Source organism: Galeopterus variegatus, unplaced genomic scaffold (genome assembly GCF_000696425.1).
Source record: "Galeopterus variegatus unplaced genomic scaffold, G_variegatus-3.0.2 Scaffold632, whole genome shotgun sequence".
Classification (NCBI taxonomy): domain Eukaryota; kingdom Metazoa; phylum Chordata; class Mammalia; order Dermoptera; family Cynocephalidae; genus Galeopterus; species Galeopterus variegatus.
In genome coordinates, this window is record NW_007726743.1 from 537,046 (window position 1) to 559,207 (window position 22,162).

Here is a 22,162-nt window from a genome sequence, read left to right on the forward strand (position 1 = left end):
CGTGTTTTTTTTTTTTTTTTTTCTTTAAACCCCAAGCCCGTTAAAAAAAAAGAAAAAAGAAAAAGAAATTTGGGCGAGTAAATGGCCAAATCTATTCGGCGAATATTTAGGGAACAGCGCAGGGAGCGAGCAGGCCAGTGGGCCAAGCACTGAGAGCTACCCGAGGACAGGTGAGAGGGGCCCCAGGGCCGAGGGGAGAGGAGGCAGGCAGAAGCCTAGGTGAGTTAAGGGACGGTGAACTTTTGAATTATTTAATTTTGAATTATTAAATTTATTATTTTTTACCTCAAATTCTGATGTTAATTTGAATACGCTCGTACACTTGGTTCTGGAAATAAATATTCTAGGGCCACAAAACCCAATGCAGTTACTAGAGTAAATCTGGGTATTGTGGAAGTACGTTCTTTGTCTGACCAGCAGAGGATGCTCTGTGACTGCGCTCCCCAGAGTCACTGAGAAGAAACGATACCAAGACATGTTCACGGCGTGCTAGCGCAGGAGGATGTTTGTAATCGCAACGCGTTGGCTGCTTAGAGCTACCCTTCCAGGGTGAAAATGACCACCTTATAAATAGCGGTCAAACTAGGCCTCAGAACTGCCACTGCTCGCTCAGTTGCATGGCTTTTGTTTTAAAAGTCCTATACTTTGAAAGGATTTATTTTGAGTTACTGCTTTTAAAGGATGGAGAAAAGTAAACCAACTTTTATTTTCTCGGTTCAGTCAAAACTAAAGAGACTTAAGTATGTATGATTAAAAAATTAGATCAGCCAAGTATTCGGACATGTTCTGATTCCAGAAAGGGTAGCGAAAAAGCCACATTGTTGTCAGCTGAAACACTGGTTCTGGAGCTCTAAGATTGGATGGCCTGAGGGTTTGGAATGCTATAATTTCATACAGCCATTTCCATCCAGAACTGGGCTCTGTGCCAGCATGGATTACTCCATGCATTGACAGTCTTGAAGGGAGCCCAGTAGGCTCACCCTGACAGTCATGGCTCAGACACGGGGACGTTGCCATTGATTAGTGTTTATTTTCAGCAGTACTGCTTTCTGCTTTTTCAAAATCTTTGTTCTAGCTGGTCATACACCTTTCCTAACCTCTCTTCCTTCAGTAGTAATTTTTTAGATCAACATTCTCAGTTTACACCTGTATGATGGTGTGTAAACTAGTCACAGCTAAGCCATATAGGACACTATGATTACTTTTCCTTTCCTGTGTAACTTTTTGGTTTCCCTGGGCTTGTTTTGTTTGTATGTTTAGTTTTCTATGTATTTATCCCTGATGCAACCTCAAACTCTTTACAAGTGTTCTAAATTTCCACTCAAGATATTCTGATGAGTGAGGCATTTTTATCCATTTCGTTTTCCTGTAGAAATCTCTCCTGGAGCCTTCTCATTTGCCTAATATGGAATGGCTGACCTCTCGGCTGTCTCCTGAAATCTCCCTTCATTATTATCCTGGAAATTCTCTTTGCTTATGTTGGGCCTTATGTTTAGTATATCCTACAGTTTTCTTTTTCTTGGTTTGCTACCTTATTTTATGGAGCACATAATCTCGTAGCTTCCTGAAGAAGGGGGCATGAGATATACTTTTTGAGGCTTTACATTGTCTGTAAAAGGTCTTTTTCTATTCTTACACTTAACTGATAGTTTGGCTAGATATTGAATTATATGTTGGGAATAATATTTCTTCCATCATCTGAAGCATTATGCCACTGCCTTCTAGTTTCTAGTGTTGCTCCTGATTTTTGTATGTGAACTTTATTTTCTCTGGAAGTTTGAATTACCTTCTCTTTATAACTGAATCTTCTGATCAGGTTTGGTTTGGTTTCATTTTTCACTCCACCATCGTATACTCAGTGGGCCCTTTAAGCTAAAAACTCATGTCCTCCAATTCTAGGAAATTTTCTTGAACTATTTGATTGACGAGTTCCCTGTTTTCTCTGTTCTTTCTGGTATTCCTTTTACTCAGTTTACTGAATGTCTTGTAACATCCCTCTGATTAACTTAAGTCTCTCCTGTATTTCATCTTTTTATTTCCTCTACTTCCTGGAAACTCTCTTCAACTTTATCTTCCAGATTTTCTATTGAGATTTTTATTTCTGCGATTATATTTTTAATTTAGAACACTTTTCCTAAAGATTCCTTTTTTATATCTTGTGCCTATTTTATGATTGCATTGACTTATTTTTTTCTTCTGATATTAATAATAGGTTTGGAAAGTTTCTTCTCTCTGCAGTTTTTCCTCTAATTAACTTTCTTCTGTTTTTGTCCCTGCCTTTCCTTTGTTTTCTGGTAATGCTTAGTTGTCTTGTCATATTTAAGAATGGAAGATTAAAAAATGTTTTGAAAGCTGTTGGAGGCAGAAGGGCTTATGGACTATCAACATCACTGTAGTTTTTCTCACCAGGCTGTTTAGTTTGTGAAACCATTCCAATGTTATTTCTCTTGGGCCTGGTCAGTTTCCTCAAGGAAGACTTCCAGTCTTCTGCCTAGAAGGGGGAGGCCAGATTGCTTGTGTTATGGGAGCAATGCTGGGGAAGAGAACAGGAGGTCCCCCTGTTTTCGATGTGACACTCTTACCTCCGATGTGCTTAGTATTTTCCTCCAGTCCGTATATCCTATGTTTGAACCTCTCCAGAAAATAAACCTAATCTTTTACCAGAGCGAGGGAGAGGCAGTCACCTAGAACTAAGGAGGGGAATATAAATCAGGTTGGTGCTTGGCTCTCCCCATTGCTAGCTTAAGATTTTGTTTTCTCAGATCTTGTAAATTATTTTCTACTCTTTTTATCAACTTCCAATGTATCTTTCCTGTTGTTTCTGCCTGCCCTCATCTGTGGGAGTTTGTGCTGTTTTAAAAATCCCTTTATTGGGGGTTGGTCATTCAGCTCACTTGGGAGAATGTGGTGCTGATAATAACAAGGTCAAGGGTTTGGATCCCCATACTGGCCAGCCACATATATATAAACATATATACATAAATCCCTTTATTATTGTTTTAGTGGGGTTTGGGGAAGGAGTAAAATTAGATACATAGTTTCAATATACTATCTTACACAGAAGTCTTTGGTTATAGTCTTTTAAAGATTTTTATGTCTATAGTCACTGGTTTAACTTTTTTCCATTCCCATTTTACAGTTCCTGATGAGCATCTATTATCGTAAGTATATATCTTGTTGTGTTTGATGTTTTAAAGCATTAACGCGTTTTAAAAGCCAAATCCTTTCAACATCAACTCTTGATTTTTAAAAGTATTATTTCTAAACTGGAAAAATATTCTCTTGACATGATTGTTAAAAATCTGTCTCAAGTGAATAGTTAACACTGTATTGGACAGTACAAGGCGCTCCCATATTGTCATATTTGCCACTGTTATTTAACATTTGTCTAGAAATTGTAGCTGTTACACTAACACACGAAAAAGAAATTAGAAGTACATCTATCTGCAAGGAAAGACAATTATTATTTGCAGGTAGTATAACTAGTTTTAAAAAAACAAGAGAATAAAATAGTGGCCAGTTATTAAAAAAAAATCAAGAATCATTTTTCTTCATAGCACAAAGCTTGAAAATCTAATTACATTCTCAATAGCAACAAAAAAGTGAAAGCTACCTAGTAATCAATGATGCTTAGTTGCATGTATACACCCTTGTATTTAAAAAGCCCTGCAGGGTATACACCAACCTATACTAAGAGGAAGGAAGGAGGTGGAACTTAGGGAAGGGCTTTAACCTTTTCTCTGTTCTTATGTTTTTTATATGGATTATATATTATTAGAAAAAAAAAAAGAAAGAAAGAAAATGGGCAAATAAGTAAAAAATGCAAATAGCCAAAAACTTTTAGGAAAAAAGATACATCTTACTAGTGACCGTAAAAATACAAATTAAAATAATAAGATAACTTTTCATCTATAAAACTGGCAACCTCAGAAAATACATTGGCAAGAATATGGGGAAAGGGAAACTGCTGGCAGGAATGTAAATTGGAAGGTAATCTGGATATAGGAGCTTTGAAACATATACCTTGACTTAGAAATACCACTTCTAAGAATGTATCCCAAGGAAGTAATTATGAATGTTGATAAAGATTTTACAGTGAGTATATTCATTCTGTATTGTTTATGACAGCAACAAAACAAAACAAAAAACCTGGAAACAATCTAATTATCCAAAAGCAGAGCTTGGGGAGATAAAAGAAGTGATTCATCTCTACAGTAGAATTATTTGTAGCCATTAAAAATATTAAAAAATACTGCATTCAAGAGATGTTCACAATAGGCCATAAAATGAACAAACCAGGTTTTAAAAATTATTAAAGTTAACTGTGATTATCTCTGATAAGTTTCTCAACAAATTTTATTTCATTTTTCTTTGTAGACTAAATCTTCATACATTTAATATAAAAAATTTAAAAGCACTCTTTCCCATCCCCCCAATAATTTGTTGTATATGAGACTAGTTTGTTGGAAAATGAAGTAACATTTCAAGTTTGAAGACTTGGTAGTTCTGTCTTTTTACTGTATTAAGTCATATGTGTTCTTTAAAACATTAACTTTTCAGTTTTAGTTCAACCTAGCCATTCTGTTTTCCAGTTTATAAAAATAACCTGCATTCTTTGTTTAAAAAATAATAAAAAAGTAAACCTGTTTTATTAGAAAATAAAACATCAAAAGCATTAACAATTTACCCAGTGATAATCACTCTTACATTTTGGTTTATTGCCTTCTTTTTTTTTTATTGAACTTTTTCTTTTGAAATAATTTGTAGATTTCCTTTAAAAAAATTTTTTTAACATGATTCAGAGTTCCTGAATAGACAGTTTTGTCCCCAGCCTTTCTCACCTAAGAATTTGCCCACATATTAAAATTTTTCTGCTGTATCATTCAACAGCTGGATAGCCTTATTACTAATCCAGAAGTGTAAATTTAACATCCATCAGATAGTCAAATATAAAAATGTCGGATAATACTGGTGTTGGTAAGGACATACAGAAAATGGAACTCTCATTCAGTGCTGGTGGGAGTGCTGTTTCCACTTTGGAAAGCTGTTGGCAGCATCTATTTTAAAAATGTACATATCCTAAGACTCAGCAATTCTACTTTTAGTTATATAACCAGGAAGAATTTTCATATATGAGGGTACTTCAAAAAGTTTGTAGAAAAATAGAATTAAAAGATAATACGAATCTTTCCATGAACTTCTTGAAGTATCCTCGTATGTACACCAAGGGACATGGATGGGGATAATTATTATTTATAATAATATAAGATGTAAATAGTTGGAATGCCCATCAGTGTACTTAGCAAATAAAATGTAGTATGTACACATAATGGAATATTCAGAAGGTAGAGTAAAAGAAACGTATGTATCAACATGCATCGTTTTCAAAATGCGTTGAGTGGAAAAAGGCAAGCCGCCAGAAAACCTACAATATACCTTTTATGTTCTAAGACTTACAAAACAATACCATAAGTATGTACATACACATAAGCATATGTGTATATATGCACACACGTAACGCTCTATGTATAATAAGATATAAAAGCATTAACAGAACAGAAACCAACAAATGCATGTAGTTGCCTCAGGGATGAAGGGAAGGTGGAAAGAAGTATAGGAAGCAGTACAGAGAAGTATAAAGAGAGCTTCTTTATCTGTAATAGTTTACTCCTTTTATTTTAAAAAAAAATGAAAATCTGAAATAAATGAACAAGATGTTAATTCTGGGGAGTGAGTCCATGGGTTTTAATATATTATTTTCTTTGTTTCCAAAATAAAATGAATTTTTGAAAAAATGCTGTGATCTTTTGGGTCAAGTTACTGAGGTGACTTTGAGAATCAGTCCCTCTAACCTAAAGCCTTTTTATTTTCCTAGGCTGAAGTTTGTCTTTGGTTCATCAGCCATCCAGGCCTTGGACCTAGTTGATCGACAGTCCGTCACCTTGGTTTCATCACCCAGTGGAAGGCACGTTTACCAGGTAGAAGTCTAGAGGTGGGGATGATCTCAACAGAAACCTCTTAGGATACTTTGAGTATTTCCTGGAATGTTGGAAAACTTTTGATTTAATAAACTTAACATATTAATAATTTTAAAATTTTATTTATTTGTAATTAACCAAAAGTATATATTTATGGCATACAGCATGATGCTTTGATATATATAAACCTTGTAGAATGACTAAATCAAGCTAATTAACATCTCCATTACCTCACATATTTATTTTTTGTGGTGAGAACACTTAAAATCTACTGTTAGCAATTTTCAAGTATACAGTACATTGTTATTAACTGTAGCCACGTTAATCATGGTTGTACAGTAGAATTCATGAATTTATTCCTCCTGCTTCACTGAAATTTTGTACCCTTCGACCAACATCTCCTCATCCTCCTCCCCAAGCCCCTGGTATCCACCATTCTTCTTTATGCTTCTGTGAGTTTGACTTTTATAGATTCCACATATAAGTGAGAACATGTGGATTTGTCTGTCTTTCCATGGCTTATTTCACTTAATTTCCTCCAGGCATTTTAGTAGTTAAGGTAAATATGACCTATTGACTCTATCCAGTAGCACTGAACAGAACCAGCAGTGGAGTGGAGGCGATGTTTTCTTAGGTCTAACGGAGTAGAGTCAACTTTGGCTTTCCTGTTGTTTGATAGTAGAGACGCTCCTTCCCCCCGGCCCCCATACATTTGTTGACATTTTCATCTTGTTTGTTATCTCTTGCTTACAAGCAAAAGCCAAAATGCATTTTGTGGTCCTTCCACATGTTCAGATTCATCTATTAGAAATGATCTTTCAAAACTATTGCCAAGATTTATTAAGGGTCAAACGGTGCAGAATTCAGGCAGTCTACTTGGACCTTCACTTTGCCATATTGGAGCTTATGATAGGGATAGGTAGATTTGTGAAGTAACAGCTCCTTATCAGACTGAATTACTTTCATGTGTTATTGATAATTCTCACCAATAACCCAGCAAGGTATTTATTTTGCAGGAGACTAACGTGCAGAAAGGTAAAGAAACAGTCACATCTGGCTACCCCACACTGCCTGTTTTATAACGAGACTTGAATAAAGACTATATAAACAATGGGCCAAACCCCAACCACCTTCGCCCTCCCCCCCACTGCCCAGTTTAGCTATATGCAGCAGTGGTAAGTGCAGCTGGAATTGAGGGAAGGGACTCTTATGAATGAAATGAAAGTATTGGCAGTGGTGTCCAGAATTGTGTGTCTGTCTTAGAAGGGGTCAGAAAGAAGCCATCAGATCTTAAATATAATCCAGGCTTTGATGAAGACCAGGAAGGAGGGAATTTTTTAATGTTTGAGTTCTGGTTTATTTGCATTGAACTACTCAGAGCCGAGACTGTCAGTTAATTCTCATTGAGAGACCATGTAATAAATTCTTTTTTTTTTTTTTTTTCCCCTTTTTTTGTCTTTTTTCATGACTGGCAACGGATCGCAACCGGCAACGGATCGCAACCCTCAGTGTCGCGCCCGTACTGGGCCGGGACCGGCAACGGGTTCGCAACCCACGGTGTTGCTCCCACACCTCGCTCAGCCAGTGAGTGGCCGGTCTGTATATGGGATCCGAACCCTTGGTTGTTGCTCCCACACCTCACTCAGCCAGTGAGCGGCCGGTCTGTATATGGGATCCGAACCCTTGGTGGGAGCGCCGCCGTGCTTCCCATGCGGCGCACTGTAGCAGTGCGCCACCGGGCTGGCCCATAAATTCTTAAGGGAGTAAATGACTTAAGCAAAGCCTCAAATTTGCTTGGGCAAATTTAGTGCCTTTGCTTAGTGAATAACTTGCTATTCTACACTGTAGCATAACTTCACTGACCTGACAAAATCTCCATGTGTTTCTTCATTAAGGAAAATGGGGTAATTAGTGTTGGATGCTGCTGTTAGAACTTGTAGATGGTATTTTCCTATTCAGAAGAGACTGCCTATTACAATTTTCTCATGGTGAACTTATAGATTATATCAGTTACTGAAGTTATTGTTTGTACTTGAGGAGGTGTTTCTGGTTTTTTCCTGGTATTTTTATCTTTGGTTTTTATGTAGCTAAGATACCTGAAACTAGAGGAGCCATCAAGTTTTCACCATGTATTTTAGTTTTGGCTATTTGGTCTCAGATCCATTATAAGCATAACACATGATCTGGACAGGCAGATTTCTGTCTACTTCTGTGATCTATAGTTATTAGTTAAAATCTCAAAGATTTTTTTTGAAATATTTTTATTATTGACTCTTCATTCCTCCCAGTAGTCACCATGATTTGTTTAGTTTTTGTCATTCATATCTGTATTACATTGCTATATTAGTCATAAAAAATGCTAACTTCCTAGAATTGTGGCTGTAAGCTTGGACTTTGAATTAAAGAGGCTGTATAAATCTTACACACTCTCAAAGTAACCTTAATGGTTGCATTATATAGTAATGTAGTAAGGATTTGGCTTCATCGGGGGTTGTATGAGATGGTAAAAGTTGAGTCAGACACTGCCTTGATACCCAACTAGTTAATCTTTCCATAGGCCAACCCTGATATTCTTACTGTCCTCCAAGTGTAATGTGTAATTATCCTAAAGTCGCCATTGTGTTGCTGTTACCTGAGTTGCTTTTTTCAAACTTTTTTGGTTCACTTAGGAAGGAGGATGCTTCAGTCAGAACAGGCTAAATAACGGTAGTAATGATCTCTAAATCTGAGAAGCTTACAAAAACAAAGTCTTAAATTTCATCCATGCTACATATCCATCAGTAGTCAATTGCAGCTCTGCTGAAAAACATCTTCATTCAGACATCCCACTGACAAGCAGCCCCTATCTGGAACATGATGGGTCTCGTAGCAGAGAGAAAAGAGGACAGTGGTATGAGGCCATTTTTAATGTGTCTGCTTGACTGCTCACATTCTACTGGCTGAAGCAGGTCACATAGCCAGCCTGTATTTAATAGAATAGGAATGTATAATCCTTTTTCCAGAGAAAGGCACCGAACACAGGGAACAGTAAATAATACAGTATCCTAAGAGGCTCGGAGGAGTGATATTATAAAAGTGCCCCTGTGAACAGATGACCATCTGGGTGGGCCTCTCTCCTTACAACCTAACTGAAACACATAGACTTCCTCCAAATGAGGTTTCTATAAGTCCAGTCTGGATCTAAGTATTCTCTTTTTTGCATGTTTCTTTTTTTAAAGCTCTCTTATTCTGGGGATAAACATTCCAGACTATGATTGGGAGAACGCAAAGCAGTTCCTGTGAGAGGAGGTTGTTTTTCTATTGAAGGTTGAAGGAATTGAATTAGATTGTCCCTGAGGTCAATTTCCAGTTCTAAACATTTCTTCCTCAGATTTTTGCCTGATTATTGGGTTCATTGGTTGTGCACTGTCAGATAAAGAAGAAGCAAATTCAAAACTTACTCTTTTTACAGTATTTACTGTAACTTCCCTTAGGCGGTTAAATAGTTTACGATGAGTTTTAGCCAGCTTTTGAAAGGATCAGACAAGGGAACCTCTGTAGAATTTCCCCCCATTCCTAAGTCACCAGGATTTTATTCAACATAGTCCAGGGAGCATTCTCATGGATTGGGGACTCACAATGAGAAGGAACCAGTGAATCACGGTGGGTTTTCTGTCAGATTAAATGGAAAACAGTCCTCTTTAATGCTGTCTCTTCAGTTTTTTTCCAGACATCCTAGGGAAACTTCTCCATTGATACTCAGTGGTGTAGGCAATATGTTCATAACATGTCAGAGCCTTGCAATAGGAAATGTGTTAAGATGTGATTTTTCAATACCTAACTTGTAACTGGGGCTGAAATCTTTAATGAGTATAGTAGGCCTCCTATTACAATTATTGGTCGTATCTGGTAATGTGGCAACCCCAAGGAATTCTACTGAATTGGTCAAATAAAGGCACCAACAGGGCTGGCCTGTGGCTCACTCGGGAGAGTGCGGTGCTGATAACACCAAGGCTTGGGTTCGGATCCCTATATAGGGATGGCTGGTTGCTCACTTTGGAGAGCGTGGTGCTGACAACACCAAGTCAAGAGTTGAGGTCCCTTTCCGGTCATTTAAAAAAAAAAAAAAAAAAAGGCATCAACATGGCTACATCATGGGAACCACCGAGCATGTGACAAACAGAAGCACACTTGAATCTGCTGTCTCTTCTTTAGTTAAAGCCTTACCTGTTGCTTTATTCTTTGTCGGGGAGAAAGAGGAATCAATCCCTGGAGTAGTCATGGCTTTTTCATTTAGATTGCCATCTTAGAGCCTAAAACTAATTTGAAGACCCTGTGGCAAATTCCTAAATTCACTGTAAACTAATCGTCTGGATGTTTCTAGTTCTCTTGGATACTAATAATCTTATACTTCCAGTTTGGAAATTAACTCCAGGAATGAAGCCCCCAACAAAAAGCTTTTGGTTGCTTGAGTGGTAGAGAGACTTAAAGAAGTGATTTCTCTAATAAATGTGTCCAGTCACACTGCAGCCTTATCTTACTTTCTTTATATGTCTCCTTTTTGTTCCTCTTGTCTGCTACCAAGGCTGTTTGTTCTTAGACTGAGCCTCTTAGCAGCCCCCTATATCTGTATCCCCTTTCCACCCTGCTGATGAGCGGGCGGATACAGGCTTGCCTCTTTTCCTGAGACCTCCACCCTCAGCTGCCAAGTCATCCCTTTTGCAAAGTTCTTTGCTTTATTTATTCTCCCCACTCTGAAATGCTTTTCAAAAACCTTTTCCACTCCTCACCCTTTACCTGTTTTCACTCTCTCTTTAGATATGGGGTAGAAGTCTTAGAAACTTGAACACATGCTATGAAATACCAAAGGTTAAACCCCACAATAAAATGTAGATGAGAGAAGCTTTCCCCTCCACCACTTTTTATAGTCAGCCCATGGAGTGGGCCCTTTGAATCACTAGGCATAGGAAGAAAATGGTTTGTGTGGATGGTTGAACTAGCCTGAAACTCTTCAGTTCCATTGTGTGAAGTCCTGAAGGGCAGAGCACTGACTAAGGAAGGAAGAGTTTGCACAGTGGAGGGAAGAGAAGTTGAGTTTCCCCTTTCGTGTGAAACAAACCTCAGAGCAGTTCTTCCCGGTGTGATTTTCAGAGCAACTCTGAGTCATTAAATTGATGAATTCAAGGGAGTGAAGCGTTTTTATCCAAGACACCTTCAGATCTCTGATACCATCTGTCCTTTTCTCCTAGGTACTTGGAAGTTCTGGTAAAACATACACATGTTTGGCTTCATGTCATTACTGTTCATGTCCTGCATTTGCCTTCTCGGTGCTACGGAAGAGTGACAGCCTACTGGTGAGGATGGGGAAGGCTCTTCTCACTGTAGTCAAATTAGGAAAGAAGTTGCTAGCCCTTCATGGCTTTAGAGTTGTACAAAGTGGGAATTTTACTACATGTTGAAACAAAGTGTAGTTTATTGTTCTTGACTTCAGTTAGTCATCTCTTTCGGGCTTAGCCTCCCACAACGTGGTGTCATTTTTAGAACTACATCAGTTTCTTTTCCATTTAAAAAGTCATAGGTGAAGCTTTGGGGAGGACAAAAGGGTAATCCCAGAAGCTGGCACTGAGGAATTAGATGGTCCAATAAAAATATTTTAAAAATTAAATTATATGTTGAAAACTTTGCACATCCCCAACTCCAGCCATGAGGTATGTCTCCCCACTAGCTGTAAGTCAGCCTGGCCGCACACTCAACTTTCACATGGGACAGGAGTACCTTTGCCTGTCCCTCTAAGCCTTTGCCAGTTTCTTCAGAGTCCAGAGCATCAAGCAGCAACAGCACATAGTCACACACTCTTTATTCCAAAAGGAGAGGTACTACCCTCCTGAGAGCAGGTAGCTATTTTTTAAGTCTTGCCAAAGAAGAAAATAACTGTGTCCACTCTGCTCTCCCGTCGTATACTACCAGCTTCTTAAACACCTTGGGAACTCAGTAGCAAGTTGGGTATGCCATTGTACAAAAGGCCACATTCATACCTGATGAGCCATTAAGTTTATTTCACCTGTAAAATGATAGGATTGAGCCAGGGCCCCTTTAAGATCTAAAGCTGTGTTCTGTGACAAAGTCCCATGTAGTCATCTCCCCAGAGGTGTGTACAGGCCAACATATGTGAGTTTTGCCAGCACTCCTCCTCTCACCCCCCTCCCTGGAAGTTGACCCAGTGGGATAAGGGAGGAGGTTCTAGGCTGTGAGCACATGGTTAAAATGGGAATAATACCTGTGTTCAGGGTAGCTGTCAGATTTAAATAAGATAATCTATGGGAAGTACTTAGTAGCATAGTGCCTCAGGGAGTGTTAACCATTGCTATGACAGCTTTCTTAAGGCAAGGAAGAAACGTAATTTAGGACTAAAATGAGGAACCTGTCTTGGTTTTCACCATGGATTACCTACCTTGTACCCATCTTGTACTGGATCTAAACTTCTTCAAAGCAGCAGGCAGTCTTTCTTTATCCTCTCTAACTTCATCACCTTTATCTGCATTTTTTAGGCTGTGAGTAAAGGGCCCCATAGTCTGTGTGCCCCAGTCCTTTCCTGCTAAATATGATGGTACTGAGAAGAAGTCTTGGTTAGACTGGCCAGCCGTTGTCCTGCCTGTTTCTAACAGGTTTATGTGTTTTGTATTCCAGTGCAAGCATCTCTTGGCAGTTTATCTTAGTCAGGTTATGAGGACCTGTCAGCAGCTAAGTGTCTCTGACAAGCAGCTGACTGACATCATATTGACGGAGAAGAAACAAGAAGCATAAAAGGTACAGACTGAGCATTGTCATCTTTCAAAACAGAAATTCCTGTCAAGAAATGCCATGCAAGAGAGGTGAAATATATCTTCCAGAGACTTATTACTGTCCCTTTTCCCTCCTGGACTGCTGGAGGGGCTGTGGGCTGTGGAGGGTGTGTGTGGTTAGAAGCCCTGTATAGTCTTCTCATGAAAAACCTGAACCATCCTCTGAGCCCTGGGGTATAAAATGTCCCTGTATGTAATCACTTATCTTAGACTGAAATAAAGCCTAGTATCATGTTGTGTCTTTTTTTTTTTTTTTTTTGTCCTTTTTGAGACTGGCCGCACCACGCTTAGCCAGTGAGCGCTGTGAGCGCACCGGTCATCCCTATATAGGATCCGAACCCGCGGCGGGAGCGCTGCTGCGCTCCCAGCGCCGCACTCTCCCAAGTGCACCACGGGCTCGGCCCCACAAGTAGATTCTTAAGGGACTGAATTGCTAGCAATTTTTAAAAGCTTGGAATGGCAGGCCACTCGGGGTAAGATGAAGTCAGATGAATAGGTGTTGGTTCTTTTCCTTGGATCCAGAAGTTACTCAGCAGCAACAAAAGATCAGAGCAGAGATGTGGCTAAACAGCAGCTACTACAAAAAGACTTAGGGGTTCTGGTTTTGGTAAGCTTCAAGGTCGTGGTGGTGGTGGGTGGTGGTGGTGGTGCCAGTGGTGCCAAAACAGTTTACATGGGCTGTACTGTTACAGAGGTGGCATCCAGAACAAGGCAAGAGCTGATTTTGCCCTGCATGCATTTCTGAGCTTTGTAACAGGACAAATGAAGGAACTGACTAAAAATCATGTCCAGGGAGGATGCTACAGATAGTACACTAGGGATTTTCAGTGTGAAGAAGAAAAGACAAAATAGATACCAGGAGGAACGTCAGCAGGGAGAGATATGAGATTCAGTTGGACCCCACGAGAACACAAAGGAGCAATAATAGATAGATATAGATGAAAACCAGACAGATTTTCAACACAGGGCAAGAACTTCATAATAGGGAAAGCTATCCATAGCCAGAAGAGGATCCTAGAGGGAGAGGAATTCCCTGTCTCTGGAGAGAGCCATAAACCTGCAGTATCTTTGCAGGGATACTACAGAAGTGGACCAACGGGCAGCCTGGGAAACCCCTACCCTTGTGCCCCCAAAACATGAAGTGCTGGAGAATGAATGTTGGGTGAATGCCCAAGGCCACAGATGTTGCAGTGTTCTGTGGTTGGTAGAGCTTTTGTTATGTTGAGGTGTAGCAAAATCTACCAAGACTTTTCTGCTATTTGGGAAACTTTAAATATAAAACTTATTTTTTTTAAAGCAGCCTTCAGAGTAAGTTAGACAGTAGATGCAGCTCTTTATAACAAGCCAATGCAGTACCCTAAGCATGTTTTTAAAAAACTTATTTCACCTAGTATACATACACAGTTATATAATTTTACTTAGTAAAATCTTCACACTTTGGGTTCCAACAATTTGGCCAAACCTGAACTTGGAAGAGAAGAAAAATTCACTACCTAGCTCTAGAAGGGGGAAATTTGGTAGAGGAAGGATGCCATTTCTCCAGTTTCTTCCTCTAGGGTAGTTTCCTATATATGAAAAGAATGAAGTCTAAAATTATCTGATAATAATTCTGGTTAGGAACTTGTGAGAATATCATTTCCCTAATTTAATATGGCAGTTTGTTTGTTTTTTGGGTTTGTTTTTTTTTTTCCCCTATATAAAGATGACCAGTAAGGGGATCTCAACCCCTTGGCTTGGTGTTGTCAGCACCACGCTCAGCCAGTGAGCCAACTAGCCATCCCTATATAGGATCTGAACCCTATATGTGTTAACACCCCTGTAGTGTTATCAGCACTACACTCTCCTGAGTGAGCCACGGGCCGGCCCAATATGGCAGTTTCTTGATTGAAGAATTATACTTTTAATTTTCCTGGTCACCTTCCTAGGTACAAGTATACATTTTTAGTACAGCAAACTTTTATTTTTCCATTACCTCTAAGTTAAAAAAAATGTGCATTATAGTAGTTCACAGTGTTTGTTTCACAATAAAATATTTTCGGTCATTTTCTATGATGAATGAGGCAGACTCTTAAAATAATCTTTTAGAATCCTTCAAGGCTTCAGCATCATCCACACAGTAAGAACAGCAAAAAAGAACCATAAGTATAACTGTCAACCATTGGTGCCTACTAATGACACATACATATTAGCTAGATATGTGGTAACTCCAGGGACGTGCTCGGAAGAGGCAGCCTATACGCCTGTGAGGTGCCAATGAGAAGCAGCCCGTCATGTCCTGTCCCTTTGTTTATTGTGAATCTGTGCCTTCTTGAAGAGGCCAGGGCCTCGGTCATAGGCCCACACTGAGAGCAGGCTGTGCCCTGGCCTGCCCATTCCCACTCTTGACATCTGTCTGACAGAGAACATACCTGGAGATGATTTTGTGAAAAGTATAGCGGAAGTCTTGGTTCCGGTAGGCATAGACAATGGGATTGACAACTGAATTGGCATGTGACAAGAGAATGGCCATATTCATTGCCCACTTGGGCTTATCCTTAGCCCGAGCTGGCTGAAAAAGAGTGACACAATTGATGGCATGTACTGGCAGCCAGCACAGAGCGAAAATCCCCACAATCATGGCCAGCGACTTGGCCGCATGGATCTCCCTTTGGAGGGTGGTCCTGGAGTGGTCCATCAGCTCGGTGCGCTGAAGCTGCCTGCAGGCCACTGTGAAGATCTTGACGTAGATCACCAGCATTATGAGCAGTGGTGGCAGGACACACCCAAAGAAATTGAAATACACCATGTAACTCATGGGGACCACATTCTCAAAAAGACACTTCACACGGCAGCAGCTCTCATTCATGGTTCCATCCCAGGGCTCCGTGCAGTTGGTGGCACTGTCTTTACTGTTCCACCCCAGGAATGGAGTCAGTCCGATGCCGAAGGCAAGGACCCAGAGGGCAGCAATGACCCCTCTTGCTCGTGTTCCAGTGACTAAACTTTTATACCTGTTCAAAAGACAACACCATGTGTTATGGTCAGTTTATAGTCCTCTGCAACCGAAGTCCAAGACTCCACCTCTGCTTTTGTTCTATGGCCCTTCAGCCCTAACAACCTCCAAGGTTCACCCTCCAGAGCACCATGGCCCTTACTCTCAACACTAACATGCAAGCAGGTATGGGCAGCTTTGCTCTAACAAGCTCAGTAAGATTTTCATTCTTGACTTAGTAACTCATTTTTGTTTAGCAACAAAGGATAGTGAAATCACAAGATGTGGAGAAGTATTAAGGAGGTACTTTCTAATTAACTAGTTACTGACCTTTGAGTCTAGGTCTACTGAAGGCACTTTCTAGAGGCTGATATACCAGTGAACAGAACACACAAAGATCCCTGCTAATGTTAGGACTTTCATTCTAGCAGGGGAAACAATAACAAACAAAAGTTAATAAATAGTGTGGTATGGAAAATGAAAATGCAGAGTAAGGAAGATCAGAACTGGCAGGAACTGTACTTTTAAAGAAATCAGTCAAGGGAGGCTTCATTGAAAAGGTGACATTTGAACAAAGGCCTGAGAAGTGAGCTTTGGAGGCCCCTGGAGTCGGGCAGCACTACCTGTGGCTCTGGGCAAGAAAGCCCACAGTTATTGCTGGTCTCCCACAAATAGCACAAGAGGTTTACCTCAGACCATGGGCAGAATCACTTCTGAATACCTCTGCAAACTGCTGGAGAACAAGTGTTCTGGCAATGCCCCTGTGTACAGAGAAATGCCAGCAACAGAACTGATAAAAATCGGGAAATAGCAAATATTAAATTTTTTTAGTAATTTTTAAACATTAAATCTTACTTAAAATCACTAGAAATCTTATTATATCTTTTAGACATTTTGCTATAAACTAGTCTATACTTTGCAATTAATAACTGGCCCATAATATGTATGTAATGTATTATATAAATGAGCGCACTCAATATAATACATTAAGTAAATGAAACAAAATCTTTCTATAACCTCCAGGGGGAAACTAGGAAATAATTTGATTCGGGTTACCTTAAGACTTGTCTATGGCAAGTGTCCCATTTCCTTTGCCTGCAGATGAAGCTCATATTTCTCAGCATGGCCCACAGAGCCCTCCAGGCCTCGGCCCCACATGCCCTGTGCTTGCTGTTCCTAACCAATGGCTCCCTTCTCGTTCATGCTACTCTCAGCATTGGACGAAACACTTGTCCTCTTTCAAGAGTCACCTCCTTTTCTGGTCACCTCTTAGGCAGAGGTGGTCACTCCCAATCTCTGGCCCATACACACACACTTGTCTTAGAGCCTGGTTTCCTGTTAACTACAATGTCCACCTCTTAAGGACTTGGACCTTGCCGCTTGGCAGTGGTATGCCCAGGACCTACCACAGTGCCTGGCACATGGTAGCTTCCTAATAATATGACCCATTATGAATACATGCCTCATTTGTTATCTAACATCAAATAGCTTTAAAGCAAGATTCTACTTACTAGAAATACCTGCTGCTGTGGCCTGGACAGGCAGGAGAACTGCGACAGTTTGCTGAGGATGTTAACTTGGGTTTGCCTTGTTATTTACAGCGATCTCTAATCTTTTCAGTTCCCTATTATGGCACCTCTAAGCAACAGGCAGCCCATTTGTGGGGCCTTCACTACATATGACCTGCTGGGCTCAGTTGCTCACTGAATTTTTCTTGACCAATGAATCCATTTATTTCCAAACCCTTTCTGCCTCCCTCCTCATTCAGAAATGTAAGCCTTTCTTTAAAAAATGTTACTCCTGGGCTGGCCTGTGGCTCACTTGGGAGAGTGTGGTACTTGATAGCACCAAGGCTGCGGGTTCGGATCCCATATAAGGATGGCTGGTTTGCTCACTGTGTGAGCACGGTACTGACAACACCAAGTCAAGGGTTAAGATCCCATTACCGGTCATCTTTTAAAGAAAAAAAAAAAAAGTTACTCCTTGCCAATGCCTCACCAGAGACATGAATAAACAATTAGTCTCTGCAGGATGACAAGGACACCTCCTAAAGGCCGAGCACTTACAATCCCAGGATGTCAGGCCACGAGGCAGCATGCCTGACAGCCTGCCCTTGTCCTCTTTTGTTGGTCATGGGACTCAACTGTACAGCTGATTATAGGTCAGCTGTGGGGGACGAATTATATTTAGGGTAAGCAAATTGAAAGAGTTTGAATGTGTTGTCCCCCCCCAGGAACTCATGTGGAAATCTGATCCCTAATGTGGCAGTGTTGGGAGCTGTTTGAGTCACAGGGGCGGATCCTTCATGATGGATTAATGCTCTCCCTGGGGGTTGGGGACAGTGAGTGAGATCTTGCTGTATTAGTTCCCACGAGAGCTGGTTGTTTAAAAGACCTGACACCTACCCTCTTTCTTGCTTTCTCTCGCTATGTGATCTGCTTGTACCCACTGGCTGCCTGCCACTTTCTGCCATGAATAGAAGCAGCCTGAGGCCCATGCCAGATGCAGCTGTCGCAGAATTATGAGCCAAATAAACCTCTGTTCTTTATAAATTATCCACTCTCAGGTATTCTGTTATAGCAACATAGAAACAGGTTAATACACAAATCATGGTGCTTCCATTTTCTTATTGGTGATTGGTCTGGGGTGGATATGTGAGGTAGTTCTGGACAATGAGACAGAAAAGAAAGCCTGCTGGGGGACCTCCAGGAAAGATTTTACTTCCTGCTAAGAGGAGAGAAACCCATTAGGAGAGCGGCCCCCATGCCCATCCCTTTCTGCTTTTGGTGCTCTTTTAGAAGGCTGTGAGGCCTTGACCTGCAGCAGCTGCCATCCGTAACCATGAGGTACAAGCCTGAAGACAAAGGCAGTGGTCCTTGGTGACACCACTGAACCACTGATACCTTGGCTCCACATTCTTGTTTCAAGAGAAAACTTGAATGTCTTTTTTTTTTTTTTTTTTTTTTGTGACCGGTAAGGGGATCACAACCCTCGGCTTGGTGTTGCCTGCACCGCGCTCAGCCAGTGAGTGCACCAACCATCCCTATATAGGATCCGAATCCACGGCAGGAGCGCCGCTGCGCTCCCAGCGCTGCACTCTCCCGAGTGCGCCATGGGGTCGGCCCGAAAACTTGAATGTCTTGATTGCTTACGCCACTGTTAGGTACTCTGTTAACTGCGGCCCAAACCACACAAACTGGAAGCTGCTTTCATCTTTTCTAGTCCAACCTTTGTTTCACAAATGAGGAAACGGTCTGAGTAAGCAGAGCCAATACACGAACCAAGACCAGAGGCTAAGTCAGGACTCGCTCCAGTCTATGCTCTTTTACTATATCATGCTGCCTCTTATTGTACCTTTTTTTTTAAGCAGTATTGGATACAGAGTACCCTGTACACAGAGGGCTCATGGGGTGGCTTCCTGCTAGAGTTCAAAACAACCACTGGAATCCACCCACATCTGAACTTCTTGGGTTCCTACACATGTGAAAACTACTTTTATGCCGATTTGTCTTTGATAAGGAAAAGCAACTAACTCCATCAGAGTGCTGGTCACAGCTTTCACTGTGAATCCCCATCGCCACCTCTCTTCCCTGTTGGTTAGTTATTTTATTCAAAGAGTTCTTCCCTTGTACCACATATTCTGCTGGGCACTGGAAACAATCACTGTCCTCATGGAACATCAGCTGATGGAAGAGACAGAAAAAAGTAAACACACAAATATATAATTACTGACTGAGATGGGTTCGGCCATACCAAAATGAATAGGATGCGAGATAAGAGGAAAACGGGAGAGCTTGAATTCTTACGCAGAAAGCTAAAGGTTGAGAAATGTGGAAAGTGGAGAGGATGTTTCTGGTCGAGTGGCAGTAAGGGAAGCACTGTCCTTGGGGGAGCCGCAGGCCTCGGTTAAGACCAGACGGTGGAGGGGGTGTTCGGAGAAGAGGGTGAGGACACTAGGATCTGGTGATGGTCAGAGAGCACAGTGCTTGGAAAGGAGAAATGGGCTGAGTTCAGTGAGCCGGGAGGATACACATGCAGAGCAGTGTGGAGCTGAAAGTAACTTAATTCTTTTCTGAGAACATGAAATGTCTAACTAAAGCTTAAATATACAACCCGTGTCTTCATTTTTACCTTTAATATGCCAGTGGTACTTGAAACTTCAAAGGAAAAAAGAAAGTTCATCATCCATTTTTCCATCTAAAATAAGTTCTTCCTCATTTCTCCCTAGCTGGCACAGAGGCTTCCATGCTATCAGACTCTGAACCACACAACCAAACACAAGTTTTGGAGACACATGCCTGTAGACCCTCTTCCCCACTTGTCCAGAACACTCACGGCACAGGGGACCACGACCTCAACAGCTGCTCTCCAGGCAGCACTGTGCTGTGTGCCTTACGCATCTCATCAAGCCATGCCTCATGAGGGGAAAGCTGCTATCCCCAGTTTATACAGGTGGAAGCTGAGGCTCAAAGAGGCTAAATGACTGGCCTGCTGCCTCTAAATCGCAGTCAAGACAAACCCAATCTAATCCAATTCTGATTTTGCCCAAAGCAGACACTTTCCTGCTTAGGAAACTACAGCTCTTCAGTGCTCATCTCACATATCCCAGCCCCCCTCTGCTTGGTCACCCCGCCATGAGTCGGCTGCATCACTTTTTTCCCACAGACACATCTGCCCTTGGCAGAGCTGCTTGCCAATTCCACAGCGTCCTCACCACTCTGAAGCCACATGGAACTTGGACACTTGAAGGAAGGAGCTTCTGCTACCCTCTTGGGAGGCCATCCTCAAGGGCAGCAAAGACAGCTATGTGCTCTTTATTCTGCTGAAGGACATAACCAAATTCCACAGGCAAAAGGTTTGGGCTCCAAAGACAGAAGCACTATTAGCACTGGCCCCAGCTCCATCTGACAGGACAGTTGGACTCTGCAAGAAACACACACCAGGACCCAGGCACAGGGTAGGAGACAGAGACACTGCAGAAAGCAGGCAGGTGTCCCTGCACTGAGCAGGACACTGGAAGGGATGATCCCTGAGGTCTCTGGTAGATCCTGAAGGCTCTAGTTAACCTCCTGCCATGTCCTCTCATTTCACACTTCCAGCTGTGCCTCTGTCCTCTCCCTGAATGCCTGTCTCCCTCCCAGTGCCACGCCTTGCTGTGGACTCCACACCTTGCTCCCAGTGCACCAGTGGCTCTCAGAACATGTCCTCTCCCCAAAACATTCCCGAATTGTGCCCATCACTGCTGTGCTGTGGAGGGCACAGCACAGCAACAAGGCAAGGAAGCAGGACAGCTGCCCAAGTGTAGGGGAAGGACAGAGAAGTGAATACAGGAAACACAGGCAGCTTTATTATTCCAAGCAAGGCAGGAGCAATCCCAGCCTCTGTGGGCCCGCGCACAACACACAAGAGGGGTGTTCTGGGTGTACACTCTGGCGAACGGCTATGCCCCACCGCTGTGTGTGGAGCTGTACTCTGATCCATCCGTTCTCCTTATAAGGAGCTCATTAGCTAAGGAGATTGATAGAAAAACAGTCACATGGAGGGAATCAACAAAAGGGAACAGTGTGAACACTGAGGTTACATAATGAAAGGGAACCGCCAAGGGCTGCATAACAAGTGTTGGCCTATTTCTGGGGCAGGGTCTCCTGCTCTGGCTCTGCAGTACTCAGCTCAAACCAGGCCGCCTTCCTAGCCTTAGAAATCCATTCCCAGCTCTCAGGTGCTCCTAGTTCAGATCCCCAGGGGCAGTTATCCTGGGCAGTGACACTGAGCCTGATCCGTCCAGCCTGGGGCTGGATACGGCCTGAGCTCACCATCAGAAACAGTGGCTCCAGAACCACCTCCAAGCTGCTGCTGAGGCTTTTAACATACAGTGTGTACAAAAAGCACTTTATAAATGTAAATTCCTGAGTAAATGCACACAGCTGTATCGTTGCTTCTTAAAATTGTTTAGGGATCATTTTTCTTTATATATTGTCTAGTCACAAGTTTCATTCCTATGTAAATACAAACATTTCTGCTATAAAGCAATATATACATTCTTAGAAAACCTCATGTTCTCTAAAATTGCACACAAATAACAGGACTTATGTAAAAAATAGGGTTAGGATATGTAGTGGATTGAATTATGTTCCTCTCAAACTCACTGAAGCTTGAATTGTGTCCCCCAAGTTTTATGTATTAGAAACTTAGCCACTACTGTGACTGTTAAGAGGGTGGGAAATCCTATTATGTTAATTGAAAGGTGGAGCCTTGAAGAGGTGATTCGATTGTAGGACTGTGCCGTAGTGAATGGATTAAAAATGGTGATCAGGGGTGTCGTGGTTCTGAGGGCTTTAAAAGAAGAGGAGAGTCTGTCTTTCTCTCTGCGCTCTCTGCTTCCACCATCTTGC

General features: G+C 41.5%; 2 protein-coding genes across 2 annotated transcripts in view; one reads left to right on the forward strand and one right to left on the reverse strand.

The window, feature by feature from the left end:
- The window catches only part of ZSWIM7 (zinc finger, SWIM-type containing 7), a 14,148-nt gene extending 1,112 nt beyond the window's left edge, over positions 1-13,036 (forward strand). Inside the window, exons 2-6 of the mRNA XM_008570814.1 lie at positions 37-170; positions 3,140-3,161; positions 5,876-5,978; positions 11,207-11,311; positions 12,645-13,036. Of these exons, the coding sequence (XP_008569036.1) occupies positions 37-170; positions 3,140-3,161; positions 5,876-5,978; positions 11,207-11,311; positions 12,645-12,761 (481 nt within the window). The 3' untranslated portion in view covers positions 12,762-13,036. The remainder of the gene's footprint in view (positions 1-36; positions 171-3,139; positions 3,162-5,875; positions 5,979-11,206; positions 11,312-12,644) is intronic.
- A 1,647-nt stretch (positions 13,037-14,683) lies between these two features.
- ADORA2B (adenosine A2b receptor) lies at positions 14,684-17,904 on the reverse strand. The gene is made up of 3 exons (XM_008570815.1): positions 17,837-17,904; positions 16,460-16,531; positions 14,684-15,789 (listed from the first exon to the last, which is right to left on the reverse strand). Exons 1-3 carry the CDS (start codon positions 17,902-17,904, stop codon positions 15,129-15,131), a joined length of 801 nt encoding a protein of 266 aa, XP_008569037.1. The 3' UTR covers positions 14,684-15,128.
- Positions 17,905-22,162: the final 4,258 nt, after the last annotated feature.